General features: G+C 41.3%; 1 protein-coding gene and 1 long non-coding RNA gene across 2 annotated transcripts; one reads left to right on the top strand and one right to left on the bottom strand.

Moving 5' to 3' along the window:
- Nucleotides 1-256: 256 nt before the first annotated feature.
- tomm20b (translocase of outer mitochondrial membrane 20b) lies at nucleotides 257-7,125 on the bottom strand. Its single transcript, XM_039813482.1, has 5 exons — nucleotides 6,881-7,125; nucleotides 5,100-5,146; nucleotides 4,023-4,104; nucleotides 3,225-3,367; nucleotides 257-1,273 (listed from the first exon to the last, which is right to left on the bottom strand). The coding sequence occupies exons 1-5, from the start codon at nucleotides 7,002-7,004 to the stop codon at nucleotides 1,229-1,231; spliced, it is 441 nt and encodes a 146-aa protein (XP_039669416.1). The 5' UTR covers nucleotides 7,005-7,125; the 3' UTR covers nucleotides 257-1,228.
- A 1,000-nt stretch (nucleotides 7,126-8,125) lies between these two features.
- Nucleotides 8,126-9,390, top strand: LOC120566892. Its single transcript, XR_005640482.1, has 3 exons — nucleotides 8,126-8,297; nucleotides 8,604-8,906; nucleotides 9,092-9,390. It is a non-coding gene; the product is annotated as an uncharacterized LOC120566892 (long non-coding RNA).
- Nucleotides 9,391-11,369: the final 1,979 nt, after the last annotated feature.

Consider the following 11,369-nt stretch of genomic DNA (forward strand, 5'->3'; position numbering starts at 1 on the left):
TAACAATAGGAACATGAGGCTACAATTTGCACGAGCTCACCAAAATTGGACAGTTGAAGACTGTAAAAATGTTGCCTGGTCTGATGAGTCTCGATTTCTGTTGAGACATTCAGATGGTAGAGTCAGAATTTGGCGTAAACAGAATGAGAACATGGATCCGTCATGCCTTGTTACCACTGGGCAGGCTGCTGGTGGTGTAATGGTGTGGGGGATGTTTTCTTGGCACACTTTAGGCCCCTTAGTACCAATTGGGCATCGTTTAAATGCCACAGCTTACCTGAGCATTGTTTCTGACCATGTCCATCCCTTTATGACCACCATGGACCCATCCTCTGATGGCTACTTCCAGCAGGATAACGCACCATGTCACAAAGCTCCAATCATTTCAGACTGGTCTCTTGAACATGACAGTGAGTTCCCTGTACTAAAATGGCCCCCACAGTCACCAGATCTCACCCCAATAGAACATCTCTGGGATGTGGTGGAACGGGAGCTTCGTGCCCTGGACGTGCATCCCCCAAATCTCCATCAAATGCAAGATGCTATCCTCTCAGTATGGGCCATCATTTCTAAAGAATGCTTCCAGCACCTTGTTGAATCAATGCCACGAAGAATTAAGGCAGTTCTGAAGAGCGAACGGGGGTCAAACATGGTATTAGTAGGGTGTTCCTAATAATCCTTTAGGTGAGTGTTTATGTATTTTTTTAACATACTGGTATCGGCTCAGTACTCGGTATCTGACGATACGCAAGTTCAGGTATCGGAATCGCTATTGGGAAGGAAAAAATGTCATTGTGACATCTCTAGTGTTAACATATCTCCAGCCCCAAACAGAAAAACAGTCCGCTAAATTCTGCAGATTTTCATTTAGGATCTCTGCAGATTGGTTTGGTTGTGGTGATCAACCAGTACCGAATGACGTAGGGAGTGGGGTGTGTGTGTGTGTGTGTGTGTGTGAGGGGGGGGGCTCTTTGTATGTCTCTGGCTGTTATGATACCCCAAAAACAGGTCATTTAAGTAAAAAAAAAAAAAAAAAAAAAAACCACAAACTATCAAACCGACTTGTCGGATAAACCAGGAATAAAAAATACTAAATTCTCTTTAGGGTGCCTTGATGTGGGAAGTGATGCGCATCGGCCTGGAGCGATGGAGGCCGAGGCGTTTTTGCAGGTCGTCATGGAGACACGAGGGAAGGAGGAGGAAGAGGAGTCGATTCCTCTCGATCCTCTCATTCTATATCGTCCTCGCTCAGACTCTGTGCACTCACGATACGCTGCAGGAAACAGAGAAAGAGGGGAAAAAAAAAACCGCATGAAAGAAAGGCTGCAACTGAAACATCCTCTCCCATTTGTTGCTCCAAAATCACAGATTCCACGTAGCAAACATTTCGTCAATAGTTGCTTTAAAAAGGTGCAGTAGGTAAGTCTTACAAAAATAACTTTCTGTCATATTTGCTGAAACTGAACCTATGTTCCAGTAGAACTACATGAATTATGTAAAATAAAAACAATCCAGCTCCTCTGGCACCACCTACAGTCTGTAGTGCCATTGGCAAAATTCCACCGGTCCCGGTCGATTTTCTCCAATCAGGGCCACAGGGGGCGGGGTCTATCTGCCTGTCAATCACTGCTCAGGCACACGCATATATAGCGTTCTCCCCCTTCCCCTTCCCCGCGCACGAGCTGCAGAAAAGTTTCCCAAAACTCTGTGAATATTGGAGTGGCTTTTCAGAGGTGGCGTGGCTGCAGGATTTTAAAGATCTGAAGAACGATGCAGACGTAGCCACATTTCCTCTCAACAGGTAACATAATTACCACGAATGATTTATCTTTCGCTTGATTATTAGTAGTCAAAAGTCCACAAAGCTACGTTGGTGAGGATGATAGTAACGTTTGCAGTGGTCGGTCTGATGTGATGCTGAAATGGCTAACGGCAGCCTGCTAGTTAGCATCGTTTTACTGTTGGTGAGTAAAGTTAACGTTGTGTTAGTGTTTAGTTATTGAACATGTTGTCTGACATGCCTAGGCAGTTGTCAAACTCCGTTGTGTGGGAGGGGCTTAGGAGACGGTTTGGGTTTCAGCAGAAAGGGGGGAGGGACTGAGAAGTTGTCGATGTTCAAATTTGTTGGCGAAGTCCTGGCTCTTCACAATCTTACCTACTGCAGCTTTAATGTCATGTGGCAGAAATGTTTTTTTTTTGTAGCGGTCCGTGCGATTACCGTTGCATTTTCTCCCCGGTTGCGCCCTTTTATTTTGAGTTAGACTGAGGCGGTGTCTCATTCCGCATACTTCCGTCAGTACACTGCTAATGCACACGGACCACTTACTCACTGACTTTGACTTGCTTTTATTTGTTTTAATGTAAGCACTGCTGCTGTTAAAACTCAGTTTTTGTTATTTTTTTTTCCGTTTAGTTAGACATGTTTTGTGTCACTTTTTTCAACCTTTTGTTTCATTCATGGTCAATAAACCTAATTCAAATGACATTATACTTTTGGTTCACAAAACGGTTCGGTTCGTATCACGGTTTTAGGTTCTGTACGGTTCTTGTCATTTTTTCTTTTAATCTTTAACACTCCAGAAATATACTTCAGCATGTTATATATATACAGTACAGGCCAAGAGTTTGGACACACCTTCTCATTCAATGTGTTTCCTTTTTATTTTCATGACTATTTACATTGTAGATTCTCACTGAAGGCATCAAAACTATGAATGAACACATATGGAATTATGTACTTAACAAAAAAGTGTGAAATAACTGAAAACATGTCTTATATTTTAGATTCTTCAAAGTAGCCACCCTTTGCTTTTTTTGATAACTCTACAAACCCTTGGTGTTCTCTCAATGAGCTTCATGAGGTAGTCACCTGAAATGGTTTTACCTTCACAGGTGTGCTTTGTCAGGGTTCATTAGTGGAATTATTTCCCTTATTAATAAAAAAGCAAAGGGTGGCTACTAAAAAAAAGCAGAAATTATGAACTAATTTGACTAATAGTTAAGATCAGAGGATGTTGAGTGGATTACAGGCTGGTTCATATCAAAGTTTAGTCAGGAGTTTTTAAAACCAGTTAAAGTCTGGGTAGTTTCAGCCGCAATTTCTTCAGAAATTCCACTCTCTAGTTCCCACATGTGAAGTCCTTTTCCTTGCTGTCTGATCGTTATGTATTGGTCTGGTTCTGTTGACTGTGTGTGTGTGTGTGTGTGTGTGTGTGTGTGTGTACCTGGCTGATGCTGGGCAGTTTGGTGAGCAGCATCTGGAAGACGGGCGGAGGCAGAGTCTGCTGCAGCACCTGCAGCAGCTGCTGAGGCTGACCGCACACCGCGATGGCGTTGGTCAGGTGGTCCACGCCTTTCTCGTAGTCGCCTGCGGAGCCGAAAGCAAAAAAAAAACACCGGAGACGTAAAGACACGCACGTGTTGGTGACGTTTCTATCAGCCGGCTGGCGCACAAAAACAGGAAGAAAACAAACATCCGAGGGTGTAGAAGAAGAAGAAGAAGAAGAAGAAGAAGAAGAAGAAGGGTAAGTTACACGACGCCGCCAACGAAAATGTTGAACTTTGGGAGCCCCTAAGGCATGACTGTCAAACTCAACTTCTCTATGGACCAGTGGCGATTGTAGATCCTTTTCAAGCCCCCACAAATTTCATCTCAGGCCCCCTAAAAATTATAATAATTACAATTTTTTTTTTTTTTTTAATAAATTTTAGTGCTTAAAGTTAGAGTTTGTGTACTGTCTGTGAGCGACAGAGGGCAAACAATTACAGGTTCAAAGAAACAGGTTTAATATCCCATGACGCTGTCGCCAATGCTTTGCACCTGTAACCCAGTCCAAAAATCACACCATAATCATTTCAATGTTTTAAGATTTAATATTAGTCAATGAAAATGAGAATAATGACACAAACGTGAGCGTTCCCTTCAATATTGTGAATCGTATCGTAATATCAGTCAAAATAAATCGCAATTAGACGTTTTCCTCATATTTCCCCGACGCAGCGAGTGCGACCGAAACGCTTACCCTGAGCCAGCAGCTCCTCCCCGAGCTGGATCTCCTCCAGGAAGAACTTCTGGACCGCCTCGGCGTCCTTCAGGTCCGGGAGCTGCAGGAAAGAGACAAAACAAACCAGAGGGTGAAACTTCTCGCTGTGGTTTCTACCGTTTCTGTCTGGGTCCTCACAGAAGAGTCATGAACTAAGTTAAACTTCCCTCCGTCTTACCAGAACACAGATCTCCCCCCCTGGCTGCAAATTACATTTGCTGCCGCTAAGGTGCGTCTAGATTTCTAGGTTAGAAAAGACCCTCTTTCCAGCGGTAAAACACTTCCAGTGTTTCCTTTAGGATTTTGTTTAGCAGGGGGGGCAGGTCCGAACACCCCCCCCCCCCACCTCGAAAAGGAGCTGACACTTCGCTGCAACACAAACTAATATATTTATTCACCTCTATTCACACACAACGAGGCATATTCTCAGTTGTGATTGAACTGTATTTTTTGAGTTACTATATAGGCCAACATCGATCTTGACATATAGGCTATAAGCATTCTGTAGCAAATAACAATAACCCCACTATTAATGACATTATCTTAATGCAGTGTCACTACTGCAGCATGTAAATAATGCTCCTAAAATACAAACGTGAGCAATCGCCATTATATCAAATCAGCAGCCGCGTGCAATTTAGCTCGCAGGTGAAGAACACAAACATCGGAAATCACCAGTTAACTTAATTTAAATTTGTAAAACCAGGCTTAAATTAACTGACAACAGAAGTTATATGACGCACACACACAATCTCAACTGGCTTATCATCCGGACAGCGTCTCTTGTTCCTTTCTCCCTTTTTCTGCTGAGTGTCCGCGCTATTCTCCGACATATACTCTAACAATGCAGCCCTGTTTCTGATACCGTGGGGGGGTAGAAATGTTGCCGTGGGGGGGCCGCCACGGTCAAATCAACATAGAGGAAACACTGACTTCTTTAAAATTTTATTTTTTATCCCTTTACCATAAAGCAGTCGGGCTTGTTCTGAACAGATTGACTGATCGGGGGGGAATCCGGAAGTGTTACAACACAATAACGAGAGAGTTTGTGCTCACCTTTGCCATGCCTGCCCTCTCTTTGGCCACCTTCTGCTTTCTCCTCCCTGCAACACAGACACAGACACCGCAAACAGTCAGAGTCACAATGATCACACTTTTACTGAATCAGAAACTCACACTGAAGAGATAGTTACAGCACACAGCTCCACGTGGTTTGAAAACTAAAGTTATTATGTCATAAGTGGTCTGACATGTGTCCAAGTGACTAATGTGAACAAACATCTTTGAAACTGGTCCAGTATGAAGCGAGAACGCTGTAACTGTCAGCCGTGAAACGGTGTTCACGTGTTAACCTTTTCGACTTCTGTCGAAGTGTGTTTTACGATGATAAAAGTCCTGATTATTTACATGGAGTCTGGTGGAGTTTGACGATAGCGAATTTGGGACTGTTTCATGTTGAAAGAAAAAAAGGATCTTACTCTTTTAACAAAAAGGATCAACCTCCTGACAATTGGAATGCTGCACAAGACTAGTTTGTAGGTTTAAAAGTCTTATTGTTCCTCTGCAAACACTGATAACAGGCTGATGTTCTGCTCTTCAAACAGCCTCGGGTCACCGTTCCCTGTGTAACACCCATAATCTGCATTTGGCTGACTGTGTTGTTGTGTAACAGGTTTATCAATGAGTCTGTGTTGTGTCAACATGTTAACTGTGAGTGTGGCCCAGGGGCATTGTTAAAAAGATTGTTTGTAATCAACAAACCACCCTTGGATAAATGGGATCAACAAAAAAAAAGTTACACCAAACTCCATTGAAAAATTAGTCACTTTAACACGACTTTGCTAATATCTACAAGATGCATAACAGATAACATACAACATCAGGTATTTTAACAATATTTAGGAGTTCCTCTCCGTTTCGGCATGAATCATCTCACTCCAATAACATATCCACCTTAGCAGTTTAACTTTTTCAATACAGCCACATTCTATTCATTCATTCATTCATTCATTCATTCATTCATTAAGGGATGGTTTACTACTGTTTATATCAAGGCTGGGGTAACATGATGGACTGAATCCATTGACAAAACTATAAATTCACTATTTTTGAGCCAAGAACCCATCACTCATTCAACACTCATATCTACAGTTTTTTTAAATGTAAAGGATTAACGTCAGGGCCGGAAAGAGCTGAGATTAACTCTTCTGGAGGCTAAAAACAAATGTGTCATTCTCCTTTGAACTAGCGTTGCCTGGATGGTCGACTATCAGCCGAATTAACCCAAATACCTTGTGGAATTGTGTACTGTATTGATTACGCACTGCAAGAGTATACTAATTGCTCAGTTATTGAGAAGACAATTAAAACGTCTGATAATCGAACGGAGTTCGGCGTGAGCGCATTGTCCAACAACCCAAAGCGGGTTGAACCGAGTGTACAGAGCCGTTAAACGCAAGCTTATATGACTGTAAAAATGAAGGCCATTCCCCTTTAACTAGTGTTGCCTGGTTGGTCGACTTTAAGCCGAACTAACCCGAATACATTGTGGAATTGTGTACTGTATTGATTTATACTGCAAAGTGATCCGAAATAATTAGTTAATGAGAAGAAAATTAAAAACGTCTAAAAATCGAAGGGAGTTCGGCGTGACCGCTTCATCAAACAACCCAAAGCGGGACTACAGAGCCTTTAACACAAGCTTGTCACCGTGTCAGCCTTAACCGGCAGGCTAAAACCGAGCCGAACCAGACCGAACCACGCCGGACCGGATCCGGGCTCCGAGGCCCGATGAAGGTGAAGGTGAAGAAGAGGAGGAAGAAGAGGTCAACACTCACGTTCTCGCAGCCTGTTCTTGAAGTTGGGGTCACTGCGTCGTTTCTTGTCGAAATAGATGCAGTAACCGACGAGCAGGGCGCCGCACACCCCCGCGGCTAGCGCGCTGGTCTTCCCGCCGATCATGACTCCCGGTACCCGGTCGGTTCGAGGAGGATTTCGGGTTAATTTACTGTTTTTTCTCCGGTGGTCGGTTTACGTCAGGAGACTGGCGGAGCGGCTCAGGGCAGGAAGGACCCTTAAGGACCCCGCAGTTTGACAGCTTGTGGCCGTCTGTAGAATGCCTGACTGGAAATGTGAAAAATGTTAAAATATTTTCACAGTTAAATACGCTGTAAATGAGCTAATAGTGGCGCGCTTGAAGACGTGTCAGTGTTTTTTTTATTTAACAATACCGCTTTTAGGAATTAACAGTAATTTAAAGGAAACTGGCGCACAAAGATTAGGACATTATGGTAAATAAGGCAATTTACCGTAAATATGACAACTGCTGCTCGGGTTATTTTCTGCAAACGTTTTTTTTTTTAAGTATGGAGTTATAAGAGTGCCATTAAAAAAAACAAAAAAAAAATCTGTGAAAGGATAAGAAAGTAAATGTGGAAATATAAAAATAATAATAATAGTATAGTATAGTATAAATAGTATTTATTTCTGTATATAAGCTATTAATGTATTTCAAAATGTGTTCTTTTATTTCTTTGCATTTAAAGCCCCAGTGTGTAACGTTTATTAGCTGTTCATTATCAAAATCTGTATTGCCCGTTCACAAACTTGTCCTTTTTCATGAATATTTGAACTCGTGGATGTATTAAGAGAACGTATGAACTCCACCAATGACGGCGGACAGACGGCCTTTTGTACACCTTCGCTTTTTGAAGCGTGAAGGCTACCGTAGGTGCAATACTGCGTGCCGAGAGAGAGTTAAAACATTTAGAGACCGACAACCCCGTTAACATTCCCTGATGGGTATCTTTATGAAAAATGTAAATTTATAAGCGGAGGGAATCATGTATCTTTGTCAGCTTCTTGAGCCGTATATTGCCAATGCGACATATCAGTTCGAATTATGTTTTTATTTATATATTTTATTTGCTCCCATGATCACTTAACTGCCAGGGTTGCAACTTAAATAATATAGGCTTACAGCAACGACAGTTTATGGAATGCACAAGTGTTAATTATGGTCAGATCTTGTGCCTGACTGATGAGGAAGTGATATTGATAAGAGTTGTAGGGAGAACCGGGGCGAAAGTAACACGGGACGAAAGTAACAAAGTGATTTTCTCTGAGCCCTGACCACATTTGCATTTCAAGCTATGACAGCACTTTCAGCACGCAGCCAGTGACGGAGCCGCAAAATATCACGTGATTTCATCATTGTTTCCCGCTGTTATGTCCTGAAAGCTGTTTTCGAGTACGGTAAGTAAATTACTGAAGCGGTACTTTTTTTCTATTTACAAGTTGTGTTTCTCGTTTCATGTGTCACAGTAATTATCAATCTACAGGTTATTTAGTGCTGTAACACATATGATCAAGTTTGCCTTGTCAGAGTTTTTCAGTATACAAGTAATTCGGGTTTAAATGTCAGGAGTTCCAGTTCCAAAATCACCTTATTAGCAGCGGGACGAAAGTGACAAGTGTTACTTTCGTCCCGCTGCTAATAAGGTGATTTTCTCTGTGTTGCACAGTTTATTAAAACATGTTTATGTCATATTATACCAACAGAATATGCCAAGAGTGAGGGGCAGAAAGACAGACAGAGGTCTGATTCAGCCAGATGTGTATGAGAGGGCGTTTCTGGACATATCTGTAAGACACATTAGTCTTAGGGCAGCTGCAAAGTCGCATGGCATATGCCATGTCACTTTGCTCCGATACTGCAGGAGGAGGGCAGAGAACAGCAGGGAGAAGACTAGACCACCAGGGTACAGGTCACACACCAAAGTCTTCTCTGTGGACCAAGAGAGGAAGCTGGAGGCTTATATTAAGAGGGCAGCTGATATTTATTTTGGCCTGTCTCCTAAGGAGGTTAGTGTTGTAACGTTACAGTAAAAACATTCAAAATGCAGCTCACTTACACACTGCTCTTACTATAACCAGTTTAAATGCTTATCAAAATGTGAGATTTGTATATTCTTTAAATAGATTTTTCATTTTTATTCTAATTTTTATTTTTATTGACATTACATTTGATTTCTCCACTGTCTGCAAAGCTGTTTCTAGGTTTCACTAGAGGAACATTGAGGAACAGCTGATTTCGGTAGGTCACCCTCACATTTTATCCCTCACATTTAGGTTAGCCATACCTTAGCTTTTCCACCTCCACCTCCACCTATGCATTTTTTGTGTTTCCATCCAGATGTTTTTATGCACATTTTGAATTTACACATAAAAACATGACTACTGATAGATTATTTTGAGATTTTATGCTAATTTAGTTTAATTTTCATATTCTTCATACTGTTGAATGTTTTATAAAATGGATTGACATTGCCAATAAAAAAATATTCTAAACAAATCAAGTTTTTACTGTCTTATATTTGAAACATTTGATGAAACTGAAATTTTAAATGAAAATGTAATTTAATATTTTTTTTTTTGCAAAGATAAAGGACAAAATATGTTTGCATTTACATATTAACAAAGTTATAGTCAGATATATTTAATGAAAACAAGAGTAATAAAAAAAGTCTAGCTTGTATTGTTGTGTTACTTTTGACCCACCTGTGTGTTACTTTCGTCCCTACTGATGGGGTCGAAAGTAACAATGTGCAACTTATGTTCAAAGTGAAATTATACTGAAGTCATTCGACATTTGTACAAAATACCACCTGGTATTGACAGACCACACTTGTGAGTTATTGACCACAGCAAAAATATATCTCTGTCTAAAACAATATCTTTTAAAAATATGTTTTTCTGAAAAATGGTACTTTCGCCCCTGCTCTCCCCTAATTTACACATTAACAGTGTCTGTTTTCAACAGCTTTCCTTCCTGGGTTAGGAAGCAGCGACTGAATTGCTTTTTGCCTGTAAAACTGTGTCTGTGTTCTGTAGGTTTATCACTGTAAAATATGTGGCTTTGGTAGACTTGTTTTCGATTGTTTATATGGTGCAAACACCGCCTCTTTTATGCGGATGCACACGTCGTCAGATTGGGAAACCCTGGGTTGATTGAATTAGTTGTTACGCTAGGTTTCCACACAGCGAAATTTCGCTTTGCTCTCATTGAGGTTGAATGGAGACGATAATTCGCCCTGATTGGGCGAGGTGAGAGCGAATCGCCGAGGGGAGCGAAATAAAGTTGACGAAAGTTTAACTTTATTCAAATGAGGACCACTCGAGAACCAATCAGGTTCGCGTGTTTGTGTTTGGAGGCGGGATTTACAAAAAAAGTCTGACCAAGATGGTGGAGGTTATCAGCGCTGTAGCATGAAAAATGTTATGTGATTAAAATGTTTCTACAAGAACATCGGTACTTCTATCAACACGAATTGTGATTTATACGACACACGAACTTAGTCAGGGCACATACACCACTAAATAGACCACTGTAGTTTAAACAATCGAACTTTTCAGCTAGCCGACAGGCTAATCGCTAGCATGTTCGGACATTGGATTTCATTGTAAAGCCTAGCCAGGCAGCTAGCTAGCTAGGCTACTTGTGCATTTGTTTGATTAAATGTTTTGTTGGCGAACATTGACGCTTGTAGCAACACGGATTGTTGTTTATATGTCGCACGAACTTAAACAGGGCGAACACACACCACCAAACAGACCACTGGAGATAGTTTAAACACTCAAAATGATTCAGCTAGCCGACAGGTCAACCGCTAGCATGTTGGGACATTGCATTTCATTGTAAGCATAGCAAGGCAGCTAGGCTACATAGCCAGGTTACCAGAGCATTAATGAGCTGATATGGGGCTGCGGTTGTTAGGTTTGGTGAAGCCGGGTAATGGCAATAAATCCAGGGCATGTTGATCATAGCTTCGTAGTGCAGGCCCCCGGTCTTGGACTTTACAAAGGTTGGCTTGACTAAAGCACTATCACCTTGTCATCTCAACTGCTTTACTTCATTTCTATCGTGCAAAATATAAGTCAACAGCTCCATCTTCTGGCAAGTCAGCAGAGCATTTCATGAATTACTGTGGCAGTTTAAGTGTACAGGCCAAAAGTTTGGACACACCTTCATTCAATGTGTTTCTTTATTTTCATGACTATTTACATTGTAGATTCTCACTGAAGGCATCACAACTATGAATGAACACATATGGAATTATATACTTAACAACAAAGTGTGAAATAACTGAAAACATGTCTTATATTTTAGATTCTTCAAAGTAGCCACCCTTTGCTTTTTGATAACTCTGCAAACCCTTGGTGTTCTCTCAATGAGCTTCATGAGGTAGTCACCTGAAATGGTTTTACCTTCACAGGTGTGCTTTGTCAGGGTTAATTAGTGGAAGTTTTTCCATTATTAATAAAAAG

Source organism: Perca fluviatilis, chromosome 1 (assembly GCF_010015445.1).
Source record: "Perca fluviatilis chromosome 1, GENO_Pfluv_1.0, whole genome shotgun sequence".
NCBI lineage: Eukaryota > Metazoa > Chordata > Actinopteri > Perciformes > Percidae > Perca > Perca fluviatilis.